The sequence below is a fragment of the Falco rusticolus genome, chromosome 3 (assembly GCF_015220075.1).
Source record: "Falco rusticolus isolate bFalRus1 chromosome 3, bFalRus1.pri, whole genome shotgun sequence".
NCBI lineage: Eukaryota > Metazoa > Chordata > Aves > Falconiformes > Falconidae > Falco > Falco rusticolus.
This window is the reverse complement of record NC_051189.1, coordinates 93849856-93877309: the sequence shown is the minus strand read 5'-3', so window position 1 is coordinate 93877309 and position 27454 is coordinate 93849856. Positions and strand designations below refer to the sequence as shown.

The following is a 27454-nucleotide window of genomic DNA, read 5'->3' as shown; positions in this document are numbered from 1 at the left end:
CCCGTGTCTGCATCCACCCCCGCATACCCGCTCATTCAGCCTGACACCATCATCACAACGCTCTGATTTTTTGCCCACTTCGCCATCCCAAACCCAAGGGCTTGCTGTTAAAATCTGAACTGAAATTAATTAAAAAACTGCAGGAATGAGAGAAACACAACCCCTTCTCCTGTGTTGTATCAGCTTGCAGCTATCTCATACCCATGATCTTTCCGTCTTATCTACTGTTCCCATTATCTACTGATTACTGTTAGGGCATCTATCACTGCAGTAATATATATTATTTGCATATATATATATATATATGCAGTAATATACTGCAGTAAGAGTATATATATTCCTATTATATAATATAGTGTATATAGATAATATAGTAGATATACTATGAATAGTATACTGCAGAAATAGTATATATTCCTATTCTATAACAGAATGTGTATGTATATGAAATATAGTATATATACTATGAATAGTATACTGCACTATTGGTATACATTCCTATTATATAATATAGTGTGTGTATATATATATATATAAAATACAGTATATACATTATTAATGGCCCGCTGCAGTAACAGCGTATATCCCTGCAGTACCGGCACCGTTGCCCTGCCCGGCAGCGGGGGGAGGCACGGGGGGTGCAGAGAGCAGACCCCGGCCCGGGGGCAGGCAGGCAGGGCCGGCTGGGCTCTCCCCCGGCGGGCAGCCTCGGCTTCCACGGATTTATTTCCCGGAAAGCTTCGACACGGTACTTGCGTATATAAAAATATAAAATGCATTCTTAAATTGTATTATACACGCCTACGCGAATATAATTGCTATATAACATGAAATCAGATATTCTAGGTCACGTATAAATACGATAGATGGGAAATAGCGCAATTTTGTTGCTCTCCGTGAGGAGGGGTGCGGGGTGCGGGAGGCGGGCGGGGGCGGGGGCCGGAGCCGGCCGGGGCGCCGTGCGCGGCGGGCGGGCGGGGCGGGGAGGGCCGGGCGGAGGCGGCAGCGGCCGCCCGGGGTTTGGCCGCTCGCTCTGCCGGTGCTGCGATGGCTCCGCTCCGCTCCGGCCCGGCCTGGCGGCGCCTGCTCTCCTTCGCCGTGCTCGGTATCGTGCTCTGCGGCCGGCCGGGGCGGGCTGAGCCCGAGCCGGAGCCGGGCCCGGAGCCAGGCCCAGACGCGGGCCCGGCGGCGGAGGCGGACCCGGACCCGCACGGGCGGCACCTCTACAACGCGGAGATGCTGCGGCACGGCGCCGCCGCCGCCCCCCACTTCGTCATGTTCTTCGCCCCGTGGTGGGTATCCGGAGCGGCGGGGCCCGGCGCGGCGCGGCGCCCTCCTGCCCGCCTCTTCCCCCGTTGACGTGGCGGCGGGAGGCGGCCGGGCCGGCGGCGGGGGCGGCCTCGGGGTCGCGCCGCCCGGAGCCCCAGCGGCCGCGGCCGGGCCGGGCGCCTTCCCCGGGGGCGGCGGGGGGACACGGGCGTTAAGTGGCAGGCGGGGGGTGCGAGCGCCGGGCCGGGGAGGGGGAGCTGGAGCCCCGCGTGTGCCGGGCCCCGGGCCTGCGCGGCCGGGCTGGCGCTGCCGGGGGCTTCGGCCGGCCCCGGCGGCCGTCCCCTCCCCAGGGCCCGCGGGGTGAGCGTGGGGCTGCCGGGGCCGGCGCTGCGCCGGGGCAGCGGGGGGCGAGCGGGGCCATCCCCGGCCCTGCTGGGCTGCACCGGCCCCTGCCGCCCCCCCTGCCCTTCCCCGGGCTGCTTCGGGGTCCTCGGAGAGGCCGAGAGCCCGCGGCCCCTGCGTGTGGCCGTAGTTGCGGTGTGGTGACCGGCACCCTGTGCCTCCAGTCTCACAGGTGCCTTCGTTGCTGAAGTTACGTTCGCCTTGCAATCGCAAAACTCAAGGGTGAATTTGCGGTGGAAGCAGCACAGGGCAGTGCAGTGCCCCCAAGGCCGCAGGCAGCCGTAGTGGAGCTGGGGAGTTCCCAGATTTGCAAGAGACCTGCTGGGCTTTTGTCCTGGGCTGGCGGGTTTGGCACGAGGGAGTTGAGAGGAGCCGGAGAACAGGCTTTGCTGGATGTTACAGCTGCCAAGAGGCCAGTACTTCTCATCTCTGCACCTTTCTAGTGGCTGTTCATATTCCCCTCTTCATCTCTTGCCCAGCCCTTTTTTATTCAACTTACGAATATCCAGTAGAGGTTATTGAGAGTTTTGTGTTAGGGTTGGTTGTTTGGGTTTTGGCCTTTGTTTTGTGATTGGTTTTGGGGTTTTTTTCTTCCCTCCAAGTTTTCTTAAATTTAGATAAAATGAAGTTAAGGGAACAATGTGCAAAAGTTATGTTTTGATCCCAAATTTACATGCTGCCATTGAGGCATACGTGAGTCATGATGCTCTTTGAAATCAAGGATTTCCTTTCAAAACAGAGTAGGTACTTCTGTTTTTGTTTTTAACACCGACTTGTTTATGCCATACAAAAATGTAAAGCAAAAGCTTGAAAGAGCAGATGCCTGCCTTTGTTCTCTGAAGATCACAGAAGTGGAGGATGCCTGACTTGCTGGTGAAGGACCTTTGCCTGAGAGTGCTGCAAAGCCTAAGAAATGCCCATGCAAAACGGGAGTGCTTCTGCTCTGGTTTGTTTTCAGGTGGTGATATCTGTGTTTGTCCAAGCTCTGACTGACTGTTTCACAGGCATCCCTAAAACCAGATGAGCTTTTATCTTGGCGCACCGTTTGTAAGGACACCCTGTGCCAAAAGGGCTGTTGCAGAGTCCAGAGTTTGCTGCACATCCTCAGCGTGCATGAAAGAGAGCACTGGCCTTGCAAACTTGGACTACGCAGTGCCCTTGGGAGGGCCGAGGATCGCTGCCCAACTTAAGTGTGAGGGAGCTGCATCATTTCCCAGACTTGTGGCTTCTCTGCACGTTCTTCACACCCTTAGCAAGCTTTCTTCAGATCTCTGGGTCTTCAGGACCCTTGGTCTGGACTCCTGGCTCCTGACAGGCAGTGACAGGGGCCAGGTTTCAAAGGGGAAGAGAGGCAAAGGGAACACCCAAGTGCTCAAGAGGGGTGCTTATACACACCAGTAGTTTTATCGTCAGTGGGATCAGGCAGCAACCTGACAGCCCTGGAGTCTATATTGGAGCCTCTTGCCCTATTCCTAGGTGATGTTAATGTGCTAATCTCCTAATGCTTCTCTCAGAGGCATGTGCTTTGGCACTGCTCCTTGTAGTTACAAGGGACAAGCCTAGCCGACAACCCAACAACGTTCAGCTAGGATTGTCTCTCAGATTGCTACAGACGCTGCTAATGTTGCATCCTCAGTGCTACCAGTAAGAGTTGGGTTAAAGCAGACACAGTCCTTCCCTTCCAGATTCTTGAAACACAAGTTGCTGAGGGCCTCGCTTCCAGATAGCAGCAGTACCCATGAGGTCTTACATTTGTTTCAAATATTGTGGGCTACTCCAAAAAAGAATGTTCTTAGACATCTGATGGCAAATGACTTGGGTTTTCAGTCATCAGGCTGTCCCTCTTGGTAGCTGCACTTGGCAAGGGGCAGAACTATAAGCAGGTTACTGTCTCAGTGGCACCAGGTATTCCTAACATGTGGGCCATGCCAGTCACGTGTCTACAAAGGAATGAGATTCCACTGCTTCCTTAGCTGGAAGGAATCTCAAATCAGCAGTTTCATTGTGGTGTTCTGACCATTACAGATCGTTTCAATATACATGGTCTCTTGGTAAACCTCTGGAAGTCCACTGAGCTGAAACAGACTTGGATCACCGCTTTGCTGCTGTTGAACTGAACTCCATTAGACTGGATTTTACCTTAGCTGGATTCTTTTGTCCAGAGTGAGACTGGTCCTGTGCTGCTTGTATCATTATGCCTGTTTGTCCCAGGATCTACCAACATTTTTAACTGGGTAATGATTTGTGCTGTGTCTTGCTGTGGAGCTGCCCTTGCTAGCTGCAGAGTTCAAGTTCTGCTGGTGGCATCCAGAAATGTCTGTGCTTCTCAGTGACTGCAGAGGGCTTATCAGTAACTGCAGTTTTGACATATATGGTCCCTATGTACCTTTGCATCTCTTGTCACAGCCCAGGAAGTCTGCCATCCAGTTTTGCAGATGAGAGGTGCTGATACTGTGATACACCTGGCTCCGTGCAGTAGAGCAGCCTTGTACTTCATAGATTCTGCCACAGCAAAATAATCCCCAGGCATGAGCACTTGTGGCACAGGGTTGCTCAGAGTTAAAATGGGCAACCTGTCTCGCAAACTCTTACAAATAATGTCTTCGCACCCATCCCCCCTGACGTTAGTGGTGTACAAGAAGCAGGGGTTTCTTTGTTGTTTTTTTTTCCCAGAAAGGTGGATCTTTCCTATGGCCTTGTTAGTCTCTTTTGGATCTTCATTTACATTTGTAAACAGAGATTATGAATGCTTGCACCTTGCTAGCCCATGTAGGGAGGGAAAACCAGGACTCCTCATTGATGCCCAGGTCTCCACCATCCCCAGTAGCAGGACTGGCTCCTTCTCCAGCCCTGCTGATGCGGTGTAGAGTGGTAGCGATGACGGGCTGTGTAGGTACATGGGGCTAAAGGGAGGTGTGTGATGTTGCACAGTCTTGCTCTCTTTATTTTTGACTTCTCTAGTTTTATATATTCTGCAGCTACACCTTAGGAATTTCAGAAAAAGTATTTTAGGGACTGTCTTGGGTTGTATTTTCTTTTGTGTAATGCAGAATTTTTTTTGCAAACCAGGAGTGACAAACTAGTTGATTAGTTGATTACTGATTCAGGTATGAGCATTTTCAATTTGATCTTACATAATCTGAAGAAGGAAGGGAAGGGGGAACTTTGTGTACAGCAGAGATCATGGTGTTAAATATGGACAAGGCAGCTCTGTTCTGCACTTAAACAGCGGGTTAATTACTTGAGATTGCCTTACCTAGTTTTCCACGCTCTGTTGTTTAACCCCAGTTAGTATTCATTCAGTGTTTAAAATCCCTGCAACTGCTAGAGGAAAGGACCGGGGAATCCAAAATCTTCCTCTTAATTCAAGCAGCATGAAAGAGTTGACTGTGGAGGGGCTTCGGTCTGAAGTTAAATATTTAAGGAATATTTAACTTTAGTAATAACACATTGTATCCCTTCACCGTGACAATTCAAAATAAGATCATACTGGAGTTTGTGTTCCCCCACTTAGTGGGAGCATATGTGATCCACTGCGCCTGGCTGTAACGGGACCATATTAAGGTCAGATGTTCTTTATCTTGAAGTAAATCCTAAGGTTTTTTTGTTGTTGGGTTGGGGTTTTTTTTTTGCCTTAATTCTATCATGATACCTGGTAAGGTGGGAATCCATGCAGTTTTTCTACAAGTGGACTCAAAAACATTGTAAAAGTGAAACTGTTTTAAATGGGAACAACTTTCTCCAAAGTCCTAATGGTGTTTTAATAGTTACTTACAAAGTAGACTGTCTAGGTCATGCCAAGGGCAATAACAGTTTTCATACTGTCAGGCTGAGAATGTTTTCTGTTAATCCAATTATGTATTTTCAGATATCTTGGAGGGTTGTCAAAAGCAGCCATTAAAGAGAAATGAAAATCCTTTCCTTAATTTTTCATCATAGTTACAGGAATAGGGTATTGCCATAATGACTTGGAAAACTAGGAAAACAATGAGAATAGTAGCCATATTCTGCTTCCAGGGAGCTGCTGTTACAGCAACTGTATGAGGCCAGTTTTCTGTGTATATGCAGATACAATTAGTTAATGGTGTGCTGCTGGGACAAAGCATGGTACGGGAAGATCTTGAGCAACCTTGTTTAGGAATCGGTCCTAATGGGTTTCATGACTTGCAAGTTATAGTTCCTGTGATGCACAGAAGCACAAATGGCCTTACAAAAAGGCTGGAAACTGTTTTCTTACTTGCTGCTAAAATACACAGTACTTTGAAATTGTTAGAGTGGAAAGAAAGCTAGACAGCCTTGCAGGGTTTTTCGAGAAAGCTGGAAGACAGAGTGCATTTCTTAATAGCCTCATTAAGTTCAGGAGATGTTCAGTAGGCTTTGTAATGTAAAAGGATAGTAGCAAAAAGTTCTCATCTGTTGATGATTTTTACATGAGGTGTGTTTGCAGCGTCCTAAAATTCTTAATAGTATTCACTGTTGTTTAGTGTAACACTGCTCGAGTATGGAAGATTTCTGATTTAACTATTTTTGAACTTACTAGAATCTCCGACCATTCCACATATGACTTTTCCATAGATCCATTCCTCTCTAAACAAGAGCAACTATTAAGTAAATATCTTATTCCTTCTGTCGCAGGTGTGGACATTGTCAGCGTCTCCAGCCAACTTGGAATGATTTGGGAGATAAATACAACAACATGGAAAACCCGCAGGTCTACGTTGTCAAAGTAGATTGTACTACAGATACTCCACTGTGTTCTGAATTTGGCGTCCGTGGATACCCTACGTAAGTATAAAAGGATGTCTGCTCTTATTTTTCTTTTTTAGTTTTCCATGATCCTCTGCCAATTTGTTGAAGCTAACTTCTAAGCTAATTTTTTGGTGGGTTTCTTTGTAGCCCTTTGGACCTCATATGCTCATTTTAAGCCTTTTTACCCTGTTGCCAAGTATCGTGTGATGCATACTACTCTTACTCTTCTTCTTTTTTTAAAGGAGACTGTTTTATGTCTTGGAAGATGGCTGTGTTTAAATGAGGTCCAGAATTGTCTTTTTCTTTTCTCTGGGATTACCTCTTTCTCAAGCAACCTTACAGTATACAGCTGTGACATGCATGATAAAGTTGGTCTCTGGTAACAGTACTTTTAAAAATAACTTGTCACAAATTTGTCAGTACACTGCAGCGTTCATAATCAATGTATAGGTGATCTCTTAAATTTTTGAGTGAATTTGGTGCTCAGAAAATGATATATTAATATTATCACTTAGCGTGGCAGTAGTGATGTTTTACTGACTTCTTAAAGGTAGTTTTGCTTGTAATGATCTAGGAGAAACTCATTTGGAGTTTAAGGTTGTTAAACTTACCCTGTTATAAAAGATGTATGTCTCACTACCTCAGCTTTGGTAGGCAGAACGTGATCTAGAGTATCTCTGAGAGATCAGTCTGGATAGTGTTTTTGGGTTAGATATGCACGCTTTCTTTTTAGCTCTCAGACAGGTTGTGGAGTCTTCTTCTCTGGAGACATTCAAAACCTGCCTGGACGTGACTCAGTGCAGCCTGCTCTAGGAGAACCTGCTTTAGCAGGGGGTTGGGTAGATGCTCTCCAGAGGTCCCTTCCAGCCCTGACCATTTTGTGTGCCAAAAAGGAGCAAAGGGATTTCTTTTACTTGTCATCTTTAAAGCTTCTTGCAGAAATGGATGGGGTTGTTTCAACTGCTTTGCTAATTCTTACCTTAGTGGGGATAAGTGGAGAACGTAATCATCTGCAGCCCTTCCACAGCCTGTATTTTTCAGTTTCCTTCCCTTTGCTTACTTTGTCTGGTGTTACTGGTGACCCCAGCAGCAGCCTGACCTTGACATATGCTCCTGGCCGCACCCACGTTGATGCAGATGAGTGCCACTGAGTAGAAGTTGAGAGTTACAGATAGCGAAGTCATTTTTGAAATGGGAATTGTCCTTAAGGGCAGTTTGTGGTTTAGTTCCAATAGAAATACCAAGAAAAATGAGTATTACAACTCTACTAGTATCCCTGAAAGTGAGTGTTGGTCATCTTTGCATATTTGAACGGCTTTTATCGTGGTGCTGTTCCTTGTAAAATAGAAGGGGTGGCAGAGATTTTGAATAAGAAAAAAAAGAATGGGCATGTAGTTGCTCTCCCCGCCCCACCCCTTTAAGGTCATTGAATGTCTAGGAATAGTTAGTGCTTGCTTTCATCTGCTTGAAAAGTGTAAAAAATAAGCCAGTCATCTGCTAGGTGTAGAAATACAGAGATGAAGGGGAATTCATGATATCAATTCTCTTCCTGTCTGAGTCAGTTTGTAACTAGCCTGTTTTTAAAAACCTCCAGCAAGGGAAATTTCACAGCTTCCTCAGGCACAGAGGGATTGTTGCAAGTCCAGGATGTGCTGGTCTCTGCACTGCTTTTTCCAAACACCCGTCAAAGGAAAGGCTGCATCCCCTTTCCATACCCCTGAGAGTAAAACTGGCTGAGCCGGGTCCCTGCGCTTGTTTAGTACAGTTGTCTCAGGATTATGTAGTGCTGCAAAACACTCTCTCAACTGAACTAGAGAAAACTTACCCTCATTTGAAGAAAATAAAGGTGTAGCTGGATCTCTAAGCTGCTGTCTTTTTTTTTTTTCACTTGTTACTCTTCAAAAGTATTGCCATGAGGCGTGTGTTAGATGTTTTTCTGTTTCATTTTTGTTGTTTTCTTCTTATGAAGTTGCCTTTTTTTCCCCTCAAAAGATTCTGACTTTCTGTCATCACAAGGAACATTCAAGAATATCTTAAATAGAAAAGACAGTGGGAGCTCCTCTCTTTTGAGTGTATTTGCATTATGTGTTTTTTCAGCACTTTCATATATTAGTTTCTTCCAACTGTGGAAAAAGGAGACAGATAAACATTTCAAGAAAAAGAAGCAGCAATACAAAATGACAGCTTGGCAAGGGGAACTGAGGGCTAGGTGACAGTAGTAACTGAAACTATGGTTTGCTTTAAAGAATTAGGCTAGGTCCAAAGTCGATATCGCCCCTTTACCAAATATATTTCCAATTTTAACTTAAATATTTAATAGAAGGAGCTTTAGGTAGTTCATAGAAAAGTTTTGATAGCAATTATTAAATGTTACAGTTGTGAAGTCTTGAGTCCCTACAAGCAGTCACTTACCTCCTTGTCCTGTTGACTTGTTACAGTGTGTTTTTAATCAGTTTAATACCATATGAAAAGTCCTACGTTCCAGGAGCAGTCGGGGAACAAAACATGAGAAGATTTCCTGGGAAAATAAGCATTGGGTATTTTTCCTTTGGAGAGGGGTGAACAAAACAAAATTGATGCATTTTGACAAACTGATATAGGATTCATAGGCACTCTTGGTTATTGATAAAGTAATATTAGGCTATGTTAATTTTTAACATGGTATTTCTTTTTGCTGTTTCAAAAGTCTCCTTTAAAAGCTTACATGGGAATGAAAAAGCATCCTAAGTTCTAGCAATGACCTTTTAACTTGAGGGAGATGCCTGATGCTGATGTCAATAGCCAAGAGAGCTGTTACTGCAGCCCAAGCTGCATTGCTGTGGATTAGCAAAGTGTGTTAGCTTTCCGAGAATGTTTCCTATGTGAAATTTTTTGCCTCACTTTTCTACATTTTGATCCTTTAGCCTAAAGCTGCTTAAACCAGGACAAGAACCTCTGAAATACCAAGGCCCTCGGGACTTCCAGGCACTGGAAAACTGGATGTTGGAGAAACTAAATGAGGAACCATCTGTAAGTGAAAAGGAAATATTGCCTTCTGCAGACTTGCTTATCTATCATTTCTGTTCATTAGGTTTCATTTTCTAGGAGGAAATCTGCTCCTGAGAATAAAAGTCAGGTGGCAATAACTATGGAACAGCTTCCACATAAGTCAGAACAGTAATTAAAGCTGTCGTCCTGTGACCTGCCCTTTCTTTCCTGTATTCCAAACTGCAGTGCGTAATGCAGTTTTTAATGTTTAACATTTTGAGATTTTAGGATACAATTCTTAGCGTCAATTCAGGTGACACCTGTAGGCCATAATGTTTCCAGAATAGCAAAAGCGATTTAGCTGCAATATGTTATAAATTGCATTTGTGTTGGGCTTAATTATCTCTTAAAATATGGATGCCATCTTTAGCTCAGTTATTATCTAATAATGTTGTAGCCTAAAGAAAGGGTTCAAAATAATTGGTTAGGCAAGTTAAGCTAATACCGTAACTAGGAAAAGCCTTGGCTTTAGGGGTAGCACTTACATATAGTAGCCAAGCCTTGCCTAAAATTACATTTGTGATTGCTGTTTCTAATCAATATAAAGCTGCAGTGATTGCTGAGCCACAGTTAGAACATGGTTATATTTAAATAAACGTAGTCTTTTTAATAATTAAACATTAAATGGTAAGCTATTTTAAGAGATGTACTTTGAGGTTCTTAAACAACTCTTTCCAGCTCTGACCACAGTATCTAGAAAGTAGTCACTTGCTTTTGCTGAAGGGCCAGTGGGTTTGCTGCCATTTATAGCTATAAAGCGTTTGCTCTTTTCCCATTGTTGCTGCCTTCATGAAGCCGTTCTGTCCCTCTTTCCAGCATTAGGGGAGTGGAAAACAGCTTTTTCACCAACTACTTTTAAAAAGTCCAAAGACCACTGAAACTGGAGCGATGGCAGATGTAACTCTTGTGTGATGCTATGGAGGAACTTTTATGTAATCGAAGTGTATTAATATATGGTGATGTGATGAATGCCATAGCAGTTACTGTGCTCTGTGACTATACTATAGCCCAGTGAAAGACTCTGTTGTTCCAGTGACTGTGATAGTTTTTTTCTGTGGTAGTCTTTTTCACATTTTGCTTTCAAGTAGTCATTTATTAGGAAATACTACATACCTAAATCAAGCTAAATAAGGACATTGCTTTGGGAATTCAAAATTTCAGAGTACAGGGTTTACAACACTACCCCAGAGTGGTGTGATACAGGAATCAAATACTGTGTATTCACTGTACAAAACAAATAAAAGTTAATTTTTCTTATTAATAGGATCCAGAATCTGATGTGGAACCACCAAAAGCCCCTGAACCTAAGCAGGGAATGTATGAACTCTCTGCAGACAATTTCAAGATGCACATAGCAGAAGGTAACTTTTTTTCATAAGCAAGAGATACTTGCTTTGCGGTGGGATGACCCTGGCTGGATGTCAGGTGCCCACCAAAGCTGCTCTGTCACTGCCCTCCTCAACCGGAGAGGGGAGAGAGAATATAACAGAAGGCTTCTGGGTTGAGACAAGGACAGGGAGATGGCTCAGCGATTACTGTCACAGGTGAAACAGACTCAACTTGGAAAAACTAGTTTAATTTAGTACCGGTCAAATTAGAAAAAAACCAAAACACCTTCCCCCCCCCCACTCCCTTCTTGCCAGGTTTAATGTAATTCCCGATTTCTCTGCCTCCTCCCTGCAAGCAGTGCAGCGCAGAACGGGGAGTGGGAGTTAGGATCAGTTCATCACTCTTCATTTCTGCCGCCTCTTTGTTCCCAGGGGGCGGACTCCTCACGCTCTTCCCCCGCTCCAGCGTGGGGTCCCTCCCGTAGGAGACAGTTCTCCGTGAACTTCTCCAACATGAGCCATTCCCACATGCGTGGCTGTTCTTCACACGCTTCTCCAGTGTGGGTCCCTTCCACGGGGTGCAGTCCTTCAGGAACAGACTAATCCAGTGTGGGGCCCCCATAAGTCCACAAGCCCTGCCAGCAAACCTTTTTGAGCCTGGGCTCTTCTCTCCATGTGTCTGCAAGTCCTGCCAGCAAACCTGCTTCAGCACGGGCTTCCCACGGGGTCACAGCACCTGTGGGCAACCCCCAGCTCCGGCGTGGGGTTCTCCATAGGCTGCGGGTGGGGGTCTGCTCCACCGTTAGTCTCCCCGGGCTGGGGGCACAGCCTGCCTCACCGTGGTCTTTACCGTGGGCTGCCGGGGAATCTCTGCCCCAGCGCCTGGAGCACCTCCTTCCCCTCCTTGCTCACTGGCCTTGGTGTCTGCAGAGCTGTTGCTCTCACATAGTCTCACTCTTGTTCTGCTGACGCAGATTCCCCGCCCCCCGCCCCCCCTTTCTTAATACGCTATCACAGAGCTGCTGCCACTGTCACTGATGGGCTCAGCCTTGGCCGGCGGTGGGTCCATCTCGGAGCCGGCTGGCATGGGCTCTGTCAGGCATGGGGGAAGCTTCTGGCACCTTCTCACAGAAGCCGCCCCTGTAGCCTCCCTGCCACCAAAACCCTGCCATGCAAACCTGCTGCATACTTGCAGAGGCATCAGTAGTGGGAAGCCTGCAACAGAGTTGTTAGTGTTCAAGGTACCTCCTTCCCACTGTTATTTTCCAGTAACACCTAGTGAAAGAGGACGGAACTGTATAGAAATGCAGGAGTTGAATTACATATTGCAGACCATAAGAAAGTTTAAGAACGGCACTGCACTCAGAAGGCAGTAAAATTCAAGCCCCTAATCACATGGAAGAAGCTAGTGGGGCTTGCTTGACTAAACTGTCTCTTTCGCTGAGTTCCTTGCTTAGTCACAGCCTTGCCACTCACTTTGTGTTTTTGCAAGTCCAGTTTCCTCTTTCCCTAAATGCTGGCTTGTTCTTACTCCCAGGCTGCCGTTCTGGATAAATATAATCCACCCGCTTCCTCCTTACTGCCCCCATCCCACTTGAGTCTGGCCCCTTATTTGATATTGTTTAGCTTCCTTCCTGCAGAATTTAATGTGGGCAAAACACTTCACCTGTTTGGCCATTTTAAAAAATATTTTGTCTGGAAGCTTTATAATTAATGCCAGGAGTGATACCTAACATGGGAGATTTCACGCCGCACATGGTGGCTTTTTAGAGAATGAGCAAACTTTGGGCTGCTGTAACAAGAGATGATCCTACCATCTCTATCTGTTTTCCCAAAAACAAAGGCCGGATTAAATTTTATCTATGCCCATGTGATACCACCCGTGAAGTAGATACTAGAGCTTCTTAAAGTAACCATTAACTGATGAGAAATATTTTCAAGCGTAAGAGAGTGTTTTGTGCGGCTAACTTAAAATTTCCCAGCCTATGTGGATTAACACAGAATTACATCAAAATTCTTCATGGATTTTTCCCTAAGCCATCAGGGAGATGCTAAACGTTAAACAACTTTACAGTCTGAGAAGATGGTTGTTTTGTGTATGTGTAAATGTTTTAATATTTTATTGCAATATTTTTATTATGTATCCATTGTCATTCATAGAAGAGACATTCTCATGGTTGTATCTGATGACTGAGTAGGTTTATGAACACCTGTAAAGCTGTTGTCTGCTCTTGACTTCAGTTACAAGTAGTTCAGTGCTTAAACTTAACAGGAGGCTTAGCAGTTGCTGCTGGAAGGTTGACTTTTGTTCTTAAAAAGTCTCCCTTTACCTTTTTGGTGCTCTAGGGCAAGAAGAATTTAAATTTTTTTCTATCAGGGAAGACAGTGTATCAGAGTATGTGGTACAGAATTGCTAATTTTGACTAGATGTTCTTATTCATTCATGAGAAACTTCAGTTTGCAGTTTACTGGACCAAAGCAAACCATGTTGATCAGTTTGAAAGTCTTCCATGTGCAGACCAGGCAAGTTAGAGTACACCTGCTGCTGGAGGTTACATTTCCTAGTTACCTTGTGATGCCTTTCCTCTGACCTCCTTCCGTGAACTTCCTCAAACTAGAAATGAATTCTGGTAATAACATCCCCAAAGCTGTCTTCAAAGAATTATGAATAATTCTGTTAAAAAGAGCTTTTCTCTAGTTGCTGGTGTTTCCTTCAAGTTATTTTTTTCCCTTATTTTAATTTACTTTTTATTTCATATTAACAGAGCCTTGCCTTGCTGTGTGCAAAACTGCGCAGCATCTTGAGTTAATAGTAATCTTAAATGAAGGAATTTACATATTCTGGTACTTTGCAATTAAGATTATACTTTAAACAGTAGGAGATAGTACGGAGACTCTCCTCTATGAAACACTGCAAACACCTGCTAAAGGCAGTGATTTCTCATTAGTTGACATGAAAACACAAAGAGCAGGGCAGAAAAAGGAGTATGGAAAGCTGAACAAAATTGTTTAGGTAGTTCATGGACTTAGTGCAGTGGTGTTTCCAAAGAAGTGTTTAAGTTGAAGTCTAATACTTACTTTCATTTATGCTGTTACAGAACACATGTTCCTTGGTGGTTCTTTCTACTCTGTAATAGGGCAAGTGATTGATATCGTAGATTTAGACATCGTATCAAATGGTTAGGTTCAAAATACCAGTTTTAATATCTCATTTGTTGGCTTGAGGCTGTGAAGCTGTTTGGATTTTCAGTGAAATTGGCAATACTGTAGGACTGCATACAGATTGAAAACCTAATGGCTGAAGTATTCTGTCCTGGCCTTTGATTCAGTGCTTCCTATCTTTAACTCAGGAAATACCGTGATAAATTTGCAGTCTGAGATTAGGACTTAGTCTTTAATTGCAGCCAAGTTCATTCCAAATGAGTTAAATGTGTTTGGTTTTTCCTTTTTTTTCTTTGACTTAAAAGGTAATCACTTTATAAAATTCTTTGCCCCTTGGTGTGGTCATTGCAAGGCTTTGGCTCCAACCTGGGAACAGCTGGCTCAAGCCTTCGAGCATTCGGAAACTGTCAAGATTGGCAAGGTAGGTGAAGTGCTCTTAGTCTGAAAATGTGTTTTGTGTGAATAAATGTTTCAGCCAAATATCATGCTTTTCATACTGTGATTTGTAAATAACAATTGTTTTGTTTGTCACCTCTTAAATCCTTTTATAGTCATTGTTTCTGTTTGAATTTTGGGATGGTTATTGTTTTTCTTGCACATCCACAGTTGACAGGACTCCCTCATTTTAAGCAAGGGCTTGGAAACACAGCTAGCTCCTTGTGTTTCAGAGAGAGCTGGAAATAAGTAATGCTTTGGATGGGGGGAGTAATATTTTGAGATGTGGTTTTTTTATTGTGCTTCCCCTTTGTCAGAACTTGATAGATTTTAGTATTTATTTTGAGTGGGAAAGTGACTTCTAATGTGGTTTTTACAGCATTGGATTTGTTAGCAAGTTTTAGACCTACAGGGCTGCTTATGATTAATTATTTCTTGGTTGTTTTTCCCCCCCACACACTCTTTACCTCCATAGAACTTTCTGAAGGTTTCAGGGGGGTCTTCCACCTTAAAAACTGATATCTTGTCCTGCTTTACTATTTCCCTTAGGGTTTGATAACCAGGTTCTGTGGTGTATTTACCATGGGAGCTTGTTACTTTTACGTGGAGTGACTTCTGTGCAGAGGTATGGAGGTGGTCTGGCAATTGCAGTTACTGGCTTTATTTGCTGACCCATACCTAAGTCCAGGTGGCACATGATGTGAGTCCTTCTGTATTTCACGGTGGAAAAGTGACCAGGCTCAGTTTCTGTGTCCTTAAGCTTTCAGAGTGGTTCTACTGATCTGAAAGACTGTGTAACAGTTCGCAGTGTTAGTCCTGCAGAGGGACGAAACCCCAGCTATCTCCCCTGCCTCTGCCCTCGTAGCACTTTCAGCTGTTGTTTAGGGGTGATGAACTAGACTTCTTTCTTCCTTAAATTATTTTTATTGCCTTTGAAAGTCTGCGAATTTAGGTACGCTGTAGATGTACAGAGCAGGTCAGCATAACTGAACTTTGCAGAAGACATCTATATAATGTTGAAACCTGGTGGATATAAAATTAGATTCCCCCTGAGAATAAAATATTGGAGGCTTTGCTCCTTTGATGCTGTCTGTACCAGATGTTGCAATCTGCTGATTTACTTTTTGAGAACCTTGCTTGCTGTCTGGTAAGATCTTTGCTTAGCTGAAGTATCTTCTTGAAGTTACCATTCTCTGATACCCAGAGAAAAATTAAAAAAAAAAAAAAATTCATTTTATTCAGTTGTCTGTCGTGTTTGCAGTTACTGTTACTGATAATTGCTATTTAATAAAGCAACTATGATTTCTCTTGACGCCTAGTCAATTTTGTGTAACTGTGTACCTTGTGAAATTGCTTGAAACATGTCTTGGCTAAGATTGTAAGTCTGTAAGTAAGCAAGAAACACAACTGTTTCTAAGATGGTTGAACCATGACCTTTATGTAATCTGGGGGAATAGCGTCTTCACAGCAATGATGCCTGCTGGCTGGATGCTGTTTAATCTTTGGAATTGATCTTCAGGGATCTGGAGCAAAGTATTTCTAATGTAAAATTCAAAATCCAAGTCAAGACAAGGCTCCAACGCTGAAGTTACCTGTTTTTTTTCTGCTTCAGAAAAGATTATAAACTGATAACTTTACAGATTGGTTTATGACATACTAGAATTAAATGTTGCTGTGCACTGGAACTTCCCGTGGAGTGAAGTTAACTTGTTGGCACATCTTCTGAAATTACGTGATATAATCATTCTCAAGACAGTTCTTAGTACTGAGTTTTGCTAAGCATTATCTTGCTCGTTTCTGTATTTTTCTGCGATTTTGAACATAAGAGAAGCTATGATGCTTGTTGTATGTTTATTTTATGCGCTGAATAATTTTGTGGGGTTTTTTTCTCCCAAACGTAGGTTGACTGTACTCAGCATTATGAAGTCTGCTCTGAAACCCAAGTTCGTGGCTATCCCACACTCCTGTGGTTTAGAAATGGTGAGAAGGTAAGTCTGCAAGCTCAGCAAAAGATCACACCAATTTTTTTTCTGAATAATACTTGGACTGTGCTTATGTCCTGGAAAAAAAATCAAACAGGTGGGCATATACGAAGTCTTGTTTGTGAGAGAAAAGGTGCTGGAGGTTCAGTCATGTACTGGAAGAGGTGTACTTCCTCCACAGATAAAAGTTAGACGTTTTGCTCTTTGTGCTCTCAAATAACTGGTGTGATGTCCATAAACCTGCAAGCAGTATCTCCAATTACACTACTGTGAGAGAATTCTGGGTTGGGTTTACTTTTATCTTAATGCCTTACCTCCTATGGAACACAAAAACATAGATCAAATAGAAATAATAAAAAATAGTGTAATTTTCACAATGTGTATCAGAAGGTTCTTATCTGCAAGTGGTGCCTAAGTGATGCAAATTTTCTTTCTTAATAAATCTGAACCCTTCATATGACACTGTGAGGGAGTGTCCTGTGGGGCCCAGTTGGCATTTTTCCTTGTAGCAGTTCAAAGAACTACAATATTCTGAAGTTATGGGGAAGCAAAATATTTACGAATACCATGCACGTGAACAGCAACAAATAAACATATTATAAATAGTAGTGTTAAATAGCATCTGTTTCACACTTTCAAGATTAATTGTATGTATTAAATTGACATTAAAAATAGGTCTGCAAGCAGAGAACCCAGAACTCTGCTTTCAGCTCTTACCTGCTAAGCTTTGGGATTTTGCCCCATTCATCTTGCATTCCTTTTTGAACATCTACAGTATCAGAGGTGAAAGTTTTCCTGCTCAGTCCGCTTTAGTGGCTGTTGTTCGTGGCAGTTTTGTGGCCATAAGTACATAGCGGTGCCTGGGAGGTTTGGTGTCAGCACCCCTGTAAGATCAGGTCACTGCATGGAATTAAAATGAAGGAGCACCTGGATTTTTGAATCCCAACCTGATTCACACAGGAATTACACAGCCGTGTTACCACTCGAGCAGCGGTGCCTGGCATGTGTCAGGAGCAGAACTGGAAGCTGAGGGAGTTGCTCAAGTGAAATGTGGTAGCGGGTCCAAGGTGAGAGGTGTTTTCAGTTAATGAAATGTTTGCCTCTATGTGCCCTGAGTCTAAGGAAGTCTTCTGCTGTTTCTCCAGAATGATTTTCCACGTGCTTTATTTTTATTTATCAAATACAAACGGCAAGATACGTTGCCAGAGCCATACTATCTTGATCTAGAAAAGCTTGCTGTGTTTTTTCTCGACAAGTCAGATTAATTTATTTTTTTTTGGACCCTTTGTAATTATTAAAGTTTGAGTTGCTTGGAGTTACTTTAATCAAGAGTGCTGTGGAAGAAAAAGTCAGATCACTGTTGTTGTATTTGGTAAAGCTGAATCTCAGCCATTAGTCTGAACAGTATATTTCTGTTGACATCAGACTGGCTTTTCTCCATTGGCAATGTGGTATTCCCTGGTGGCATACTGCCACCAGAATCGCATGTTTCTTCATGGGCTGATAAAATATATTTTAAAACAAAACCACAAACCAACTCCCAACAACTTTCCAAAAATCTGACCCAGAAATTCTTGGAAATCTCTCTGGCTACTATGGTACTGCTCAGTGAGTGGGGAGGAAGAGAAGGAGGAGAGCTGCTTCAGCCATCCAGCCTTGTTGTCCCTAATACCATCACCCCCTTTGTCATAACTGAGTCACACCATCCCTCTTGGTTAGATGCAGCAGAAACCCCGGGATGAGTGAATGGGCACTGACCCTGCCCTGCTGAAATGGATTCAAAAAAGCAGGTACAGGCTTCTTGCATTTCTTTGTGATTTAGACCCAGTGTGGGGAAAGTGGCTTTAGTTACAAGTAATATTATCAATGACAAAAGAAGAAAAATGTGTAGAAAGTTCCAAAGATACAGGAAAGAGTCGGAGAGGTGTCTGTTCTTCCTTCCAACGTATGGAGGCTTGTGTGCTGTTTCTTGAAGAGCATTCCTCATCTGCGAAAGGAGCTACATCTTGTAGCCTGCACCTCATGGGACCAAAACTCAAGAATCTTATCCAAAATGCATATGTAGCGTCTCGTAGAGATGATCTCTCTTGTGAACTGAGAAATTAGGACTGATTTTCACAGAGCGTGCTGAGGGCAGTCATGCATGAGTCAGTTTGGAGACGGTTTTGATTTTTTTGTTTGGATTTGATTTGTTTTGTTTGGATTTGAGACTAGAAGCTGCTCAGAGGTGCTCTGATTTTTGTCCTCTAGAGCTGTGAAAGTACCTGAGATACGGGGAAGCTTCTAAGGCAAACTGTGGCTTCTCGAAGATCTAGCTGGTTGAGGGCTTTATGTGCAGGTTCAAAAATGTGACTGAACTTCTGTGAGAGCGGTGCTGTTGGAAGTGCCTGCCCCACAGCAGGCAGCTGGTTTCTCTTGCTCCCAGGTGAACTTGGGCACCCAGGGAGCGTTGCCTTACTGTTCAGGGGTTTTGAGGATGTGTGACAAGCGTGTGGGCCATGGGAGCGACTGTGTAGTCAGGTAACATGCAAGTCAAGGCTTTCAGCCCTGTCGAAGCACTGGGCAGAGCTCTCATGGTAACAGAGACCACCACCAAACAGCGACGGGGATTTTATTGTTCCTTGCAGTAGCTTTAGGTTCAAAAAAACCCCAAACCTTGAAAAAGCTGACTAGAGTGAGAGATGAAGGTCAAAGTGGAAAAGTTTCTAAAACTTGTTTCTACGTTTCTAAAATACCTTTCATTTCAAGGAAATTTTAGGTTGTTCCCTTTCGGTACAGGAGAATCTACAGCAAATCCCGAAGACGTGGAGTGAATGAAATGCCATGGAGAGGTTTAACAACTAGATAATCATATTTATTATGGATGTGCTTACACTTGGCAATCTAGGCTTTTCTGGTGATTATTTGTTTGCTAGATTAACTGTATATGCACTCTTATCCAAACTATTTGATAATTGTAGGGTGACCAGTACAAAGGGAAGAGGGACTTCGATTCCTTAAAGGAGTATGTGGATTCCCAACTACAGAGCTCCGGGAAAGCACCACCAGCAGATAAACCCACCGAAGCCCCGCAGCCCCCCCCAGAACCCCCCCATGTTGAGGTAAGTACTCCTGCACTTTGCAGTGATGTTAGAAGTGTTCAAACTTCCAGCAGCCTGTCCGAGTCTTCCATGAGTTTCTCTCTCTCTGGTAGCTTGACAAGTTCTAGATGGAAACTGTACCAAATACTTTCCTGGTTAGTTTTTTAGTAATTAATGACTGGAATCAGACCATCAACCCTAGTGAAACTTTGACTAACTTAATGAACTAATTGGACAAGAGGGAAAAAACAAAAATCTGGCTCCTTTTGTATGGTTACAGTAAGTTGTTTAGACAGAGTGGCATAAATGCGGTCTTTTTTTTTTTGTCTGCGGAACTGCTGGCGCCTCAGGCTGTATGACAGTGTATTTCATCGCTATGGAGATGAACATTTCTTGCAAGATTCTCATTTGAACTCAGGAAGATGGCACATACTGCTAAGCCCCTAAAACAAGCCAGGGTCCTTCCTATACTTACAGATTATTTGCAGAAACAACAAACAAGCAAAGATTATGGAGACTGATCTAAATGCGGCTGATGTGTCCTGTGACAAGAAGGCTCCTCGGGTCTGGAGGCTTATTGTAATCCTGGTTGTAGGAGCTGTAGGGGTTACGAATGTTGTCAAGGAATTGACCGGAACAACTTTATCACCTTTGCATGGTTGTACTTCATGACATCTAGTTTTCTGTCTTTTCTAAATCCCTTTGGCATTTCATCAGCCATTTTTCATGTAGCTGAATGTAAAATTGGTGAGGTTGAGAAATTAGGGCTGGTTTTCAAGCACACTTTTTCATGAAACGTGGAAAACATACTTATGCCTAGAAAATAAGGGACGGTGATTTATGCTTCCTTGTGATGTAGAATGAACTTAGGTAATTAAAAAGCATCAATATTATTAATATAAATACAGTTTATATGCAGCTTCTCATATGAAAACATTACCCTTCCCAGTTGACTTTTCCAGCAGCGTTACTCATCTGGCATAAAGTGGCTTACCAGACGTTACAGATAACATAGATTTGCAATTTTTTTATACCCGTCACATTTTAATTTTTTGTTAAATTGACTTCATATTTGGAAGATCCTAATGAGCTGGTGTTGGTACAATGCAGAAAGTAATTAGTTGTCTTTCTATTTTTATAGGAATAACTAACACAAACCACATGTGATTCATATTCCCACTTACGCTTTGCATGCACCAGCACACATACAAGCAGGGAAGAACTGGGGGGGGATTTTTTTGCCAAATAATAGTAGACACAGTGTAGGTCTCAACTTGTCTTTGCAACTTTACATCACAGCTTTGGATGCCACCTTTTCTTGGTCGCTCATCTTCAGACACCTTTGTTCTGGTTTTGTTTTCATGAATTTTGAAACAAGGGGCTAGCCCGTGTAGCAGCAAACACTGCAGTTACCCACAGCTGGTACCGCGGGCAGCAAAACAAACGAGTTCAGACTCCAAATTTATGTCCCGGTGTTGAGCCTGTGCATGAATTCCCCCACGTCTTACATGGGCCAAGTACTTGCCAGCCCTTTCACTGCACTTTTGTGTCTGTGAGACTTCTCTTCTGTCTTTGCCAGACATCACTAAATTACTCAAAAATGATCCAGATGGATTAAGGTAGAGTGACCATCAGACGCTCAGATTATGTGATCGCGTAAGATGTCTTTTCCTAAGAAACCAAGCTAAAATTGATCTCTCTGATACTATTTTTGTGGGAACATAGTTCACACTGCTATTCTGTTAGTAATTTACAGATTTTTCGAATTTGTTTTACTGTGCAGATAGTGGGGAAGATGATTCTTACGGGGTTTTCAGCTTTGGCACCTTAGAATCTAAATGTTTGGAACATCTGTTTTACATACCCATTTAGGAGATTTGGAATAGAAGAATATGTGTTTACTGCTTGTTTTTTCTTCATTTAATTATTTGTAATTATGTAATAATCAAAAGTATAATTTTAAATAATTCTTTAGAGGTAATAAAAGTTCAACTGAATGAAATAATTGCATGAACTAACAGTTATTGACAAATGTTTAAAGGTACTGGGTAATTTGTAATTTCAAGTTTCTCTTTGGCTTCTCTTCATAAGACTCTTACTGGGTTTAAAGTAGAATTGGTAATACTGTGAGTTGCGCTTTTGCTTTTCTTTTACTTTCATTTGAGTTTGAAGCTTTTGTAGGCATGCAGTTTATTTATTTTTAATCCCTCCCACCCCCAAGTTCTCACACAGAAATGAAGTTTGTTACGGTTCTGTGCTCTCATATGAGACTCTCTGCAGATGATGTGCTGTTCTCCCATCACTCCCGTGCCATTGCTCCTGATGTTATCAGGAGTAAAAATTCTTCCTGGCATCCATGTGAGTGTGGTGTAGTGATGTAGTGATGTCCTCCTGACAGGCAAATATGTGTTTCTGGTAACTGTTTTGTGTGTGCAACACAGGGATATAGCAGAGAGAGAACAGCTGTCAAGACATCATTAGGATGCCTTGAATACCTCATTAAACTCTCAGATGGTCATTATGTGCTTCAAGCCAGCTCCTCTCAGGGTTGTTGCTCGAAAGATTTGCATGACAGTGTATTACAATGAAGGTGATTTTTTTTTTTTTTTTTTTTTTTCCCCCCCAACAACTGAAAATTCAGATACGGGCAAAACCCCTGAAAATAGGGATGTTTTGTTTCTCCAATTACGGATGAGATTCAGTGTGAAATACGCATTTCTCTACATCTCTCTAGGGGAGGAAAGTAGCTGAGGGGTTAAAAGTGAGGTGTGCTGCTGCTACTCTTGTTTATATTGTCAATAATAAATAGTATATTTCCCAGTTTGAGTTTCCCTTTCAGGTAGCTAAAAGCTCATTTGGCTGATGTTATATCTACAAAAAGTTTTGACTTTTTTTTCCTCTCTGTTTTTCTTTTCTCTTTCTTTTTTATTTTCTCTTTTTCTTCCTTCCCACCCACCCCCCACCCCCCCTTTCTGAACAGGCTGCAGTACTCTCTCTCTCTGAAAAAGACTTCGATGCAACCATTGCTAGAGGGATCACCTTTATTAAATTCTATGCTCCATGGTAAGTAGTTTGCACCTGTGCTTGTTCAGGATTATTGCAGTTCTCAGCTGTCAGTGCATTAGCTGCTGTAGGTCTTTGAGCTGTGCGTAGTACTGTATTTGTTGTCTGGATTTAAAACACGAATTAACTGAAGAACGCGTGTGTTGGGAAAAGGTACAGCAAAAAAGCTCAAACTGTTATAGCTTTCCTGGGACTCCCCTCTGTGAAAAGGCTGATAGAGAAGCTTTACTGCGTCAGCCTCCAGGTAGTGCTGGGCAACAAGGAGAGTGAAGCTTTTGCCACAGACTTAGCAAGCTGCTATCCCTTGAGTAGGGTAAGGTGAGGGTACCAAATCACCAGTCTTCAGAAAGCAGAGCACGCTGGCCTTTGGGCCCGATCCTGCCACAGCCAGCCTCTCTTGGAAGCCTAATCTGAGCACTTGGGAATTGGTACAGACTGTAGAACTATGAATAATTGGCTGTTACTCTTCAAATAACTTAACAAAAACCTAATTTGCACAAGTGACAATTTTGAGATGTTCTCAAGAGTATATTCCGTGCAGTATGTTCTTATAGTGACCCAAGGCAGACGGTGCATAGACACCCAATGGAAAGCACTGGGTGGGGAAATAATGTCCCATTACTGGCAAATCCAGCAGAGCCTGGGACCCGAGCTGGGGTAAGACCTCAGTATTACGAACTCATAGGACAAATACTTCCCCCCTTTTCTTACTGTTAAGAGACAAAAAAGAAGGTTTTGCATTTTTATCTCTGATTTATAGGCTTCATCTTACTTGTGCGTGGATTGAATTTAATGAAAATTGCATGCCATCTTTCTCACCCAGGGCCCAGTCTCTTAGCCAACAGAAGGGAGCCTAGTGTAGGGGGAAGGATTAAAATTAAGTTGTATTTCACTGTGTGAAAGATAACACATCTCTGATTTCATCACTAGCCATCCCATTAATGCAGCATCTAAAATATAAAAGGATATTTGGGGGGGGGCAGTAAAAGGTTACCGTTACAAAACCACACAAACAAATGCAACTCCTATTTAAATGTGCTCAGGAGTATCAAAATATTGCAGCTTAACTTTGACAGCAGGCATGAGTGTGTTTCTTATTGTAGGCAAAAAGTACTAGGGAAAGTTTCATTTTACATAATCTCAATGATGCAGTCTTTTCCAGTGTCGTCACCTTTTTTACCGCAGTTTGGTTTGCTGCTTGAGAGCCACTTCTATGCTCTCTTACGTCTGAAAGATCTGCTTTTGGATGTGGGCAAGGATCTGCCACCGCAGTGTTAAGCAATACCCAGCCCGTACACGTGCACACCCCTTCACATTTACTGCTGCTTTCTTCACTCCCTTTATCCTCTCTGTGCACTGCGAGGGACTGAGCTTCAATGTGCCTGTGCTGCCACGCCGCCACCAGCAGAACTGGCTGGTAAATTCAGTTTACACCTATGCACAAAGCAGCTCCGAGTCTGATTTCTGAACCCCAGGAGTTGTTGGCATATGTAGGAGTTCATTATCTGAGAAACTTTTTCTGGAAAAGTTTGAGATAAAGAAACGGTCCCTTTTGAATTAACTTTTCTTAATAATATCGGACTTTAAGCATCTGCTCATCTCATGAGATTCTAATGGGGTGCTGCTGCATCTCACAGATCGGATCGTTGTGGGATGGCAGGCTGAGAAATGGTGGTTCAGGATGCAGAGTGAAGTTCTTAAACCAGTGTGTGCTCCCTGGCTGCGATGTTCAGAAAGCCACCGTTTAGGAAAATACTTCCTATATTTACGTAGCTGGTATCCTAGTTTTAGCTCCGAAAGTCAGACTCATATATACAGTGGTAGAGCTCTGCGTATAAATGACCTTTTTCTCTTCCAAGTGGATTAACTTATGTAGGGCTCGGCAAACAATATTATGTTGCTTGCTAGTTCTGTCTTTCAGTTAGTTTTGGGTAAATATTAATGTTAACTTGCATAGTAAGCATAAAATCATCCTGGTTTAGTAGCGTTTGTGCATGGTCAGAAATGCTTTTATACTGTCACTGTGTATTAACAAGGTGGTTTAAATATACAGTGGCTTGCATTAAGAAAACTTTTGCTGAGACATCTTTCGTTATTTTTGTAAATGCCCTGATCCAGCCTCGAGGCAATTACGGGGCTGTTTTAATAACCCAATTAAGGTGCAGCTGGGTTAGAATAGAATGAGCAATGCAGTTTTAAAGTCTGAAGTGCTTTGGGAATTCTTCTTGAAGGCAGTAAGAAGTTCAACTTACGAACTTGGCTAAGCCAAGTTCAAAATATAAACAAAATTAATACTTTACTGTACATTGGTCAGGGAGGGCGTTAGGAACTGGAAGAAATTTTTTAGGGAAATTAAAATCTCGTTTAAATAATTAAACTCAGGCTATGTAACTGGCATATGCTACCTGAAGACTTAATTTTCACTACAGACGTCCTACACCTTACTTAAACCGTGTTTGTTTCTAAGCGATCTTTTTTTTCCCTGCATTTAAATATTCTCTGTGCTCATCTTTATTTGGCTTCATACTCCTTTGTAGGGTAAAATGTTCAGTGTACCGACGTCCAGAATACCATTCCAGATGAGACTAACAAAGGCCAGAAACTACTTCAGTGCTTAACTTACATAAAATCACTCGTTTTCTTCTCTCGTTTACTGACGTTAGAGTACAAGGGAGTTGCAGGGCCAGATCATCAGGGGATAGGACAGGCAGCTAGTTAAACTTACAGCTATTGCAGCAAGGCAGCAGAGATAAACTGGAAGGTGTATCTGCTAAACAAATCTCTGTCTTTTGTTTCTAGGTGTGGTCACTGTAAGAACTTGGCTCCAACTTGGGAGAACCTTGCCAAAGAGCAATTTCCAGGTTTGACTGATGTCAAAATAGCAGAAGTAGACTGCACCGTGGAACGTAACGTCTGCAACAGATTTTCGGTAAGTGTGAAAGGTCCGAGATGAACGGCACAGTATTGTGTACCCAACGTGAAGGGGCTCCAGGGTGCAGCCGAGCTGGCCGCTGTGTGGCGGGTGCCTGGTGACAGCGCAGCTGTGTCCCCCCTTAGCCAGAAAGGGGTAGGTAGAGCAGCACCTGGTGACACCCTTTATTTCCTGGCCTGTTTGTTCAGACTGTCATTCTCATTATTGGATAAAGCTGAAGAAGTCCCTAATTTTAAGACTCCTCCCTCTGTGAAAGCACCAACGCAGTCTGGTGGTAGCTGAGGCAAAGTTCTGTTCTGGGGGTGCGGGGGGCACGAAAAAAAGTTTTTGGTGCTGGTAGGCAGACAGCCGAAGGCAGAGCTGGAGCTGCCGTTCCAAGAGCCTAGAGGAACACGTATTATCTCATTTGCTTACAAATGTTCAGAAATGGCAGGTTGGTGTTAGAAGTTCTGTTGTGGTGTTTGGGTTTGGTTTGTTGGGTTTTTTAAAAAAAATTACGACGACTTACCATTGTTCTAGAGGAGTTTGGTGGCTTTTCAGAGTCAGGTAAAGACAAGCGAAGGATACCAGTGAGTTTGGACGTTAGTAACAGGTTTCTTTTCTCTGTGTGTGTGTGTGCATGTCTTTTGAAGGTACGTGGTTATCCTACACTTCTGCTTTTCCGAGGTGGAAAGAAAGTCAGTGAACACAATGGAACAAGAGACCTTGAATCACTGCATAGTTTTGTCTTGCGTCAGGCAAGGGATGAATTGTAATAAAAGTCTGGATGCTCTGTCCCTGGCTGTCTTTGTACAGTAGCTGAGGGATTTCAATCATTGCTAATTTTCAAACAGTGTATTTGGGGGTGGGGGTGGGGACTGGGGCATTTTTTTTGTTTGTTTTTAGGAAATTGAATGTACTAAACACTGGCATCTTCCCTCTGTGTGTGTGTTAAAGACATGCTACCCTGTGTGTGAAGGAAAACTAACAAGTAGTTACTGTGCAAACTGAGAATATTTTCAGCATTGGTAGTATTGCTGCATTCCCACATTCCCGCGATGAAGTGTAAATGGTTTCCTTTGAGACTAAAATACATTAAGAAAACCAGCTTAAGGGCACCAGTAGAATATTTTTGTCTTCAGGTTAGATTTGGTTAAAAAGTAATCCTTACAAACTGCCCACCATTGCTAGAAAGGTAAAAGCTACAGCTGTGAGTCACTTCTGCCTCTACAACTGTACTTGAACCCTATTTGGCTTAATATAGCTGCTCATTAAGAAATGGAAAGTCACGGGAGGTTGAAAACACACACACCTTTGGAAGATACCAGGCTGGTTGTTTCCTGTTAATCCTCTCGGCATGGGAGGTCTAGCCATAATGGAAGTGATGGTACTGTAACACGTGCCTGAACATTACCGATGCCATAGCGTACGTGTGTCACGTGGATTTTCATAGGCTGCTTCCGTCCAGCTCCAGGGGAGTGACTGTGCTCTACTTCCATAGAGCCAAAGTGGCCAGGCGCTATTATAACTGCTCCGTTAATATTAAACGATCAGTTAAGACTTCAGAGCTGATGACGTGTTTCCTACCCTCGCCTGAATCCAGACTTTGTGCTGACCTGCTCCTTATTCCAAGTACTGGGAGAACAACGAGTAGTACAATGTTTAATTATTTTTTTTTTTCCATTCAGCTGTTCTACAGTAGTGTAAAATAGTTCCCCATGCTTCTTGAGCCTTAACTTTTTTCCAAGGTGTAAGCGTTGATAAGTTTGAATGCTAGGACCATGCACTCTGTGGTGCCTTGGATTATAATATGGATCTATTCTTTGGTGCATAAGATGTTCCATGTTAGACATAACTGAAAGCCAAAGAATTTACACTGCAGAGACTGTCACGATACAAAGACGACAGCAAACTGAGGACTGAATTCTGCCGTCTCGTGTGCGTAGAAACTCATGGAATGAGGATGGTGACAGGCTAATTTGACTAATTTGTCAAGATGCTGATTTTTGTCCATCATATGGAGTTGGTTGTTGTTTTTGTTTTTTT

At 43.1% G+C, this 27454-nt stretch overlaps 1 protein-coding gene across 1 annotated transcript; it reads left to right on the top strand.

The window, feature by feature from the left end:
• Nucleotides 1–986: 986 nt before the first annotated feature.
• Nucleotides 987–27454, top strand: TXNDC5 (thioredoxin domain containing 5). Its single transcript, XM_037379873.1, has 10 exons — nucleotides 987–1292; nucleotides 6307–6456; nucleotides 9324–9429; nucleotides 10712–10808; nucleotides 14243–14358; nucleotides 16274–16360; nucleotides 19315–19455; nucleotides 22415–22497; nucleotides 25297–25426; nucleotides 26062–27454. The coding sequence occupies exons 1-10, from the start codon at nucleotides 1048–1050 to the stop codon at nucleotides 26182–26184; spliced, it is 1278 nt and encodes a 425-aa protein (XP_037235770.1). The 5' UTR covers nucleotides 987–1047; the 3' UTR covers nucleotides 26185–27454.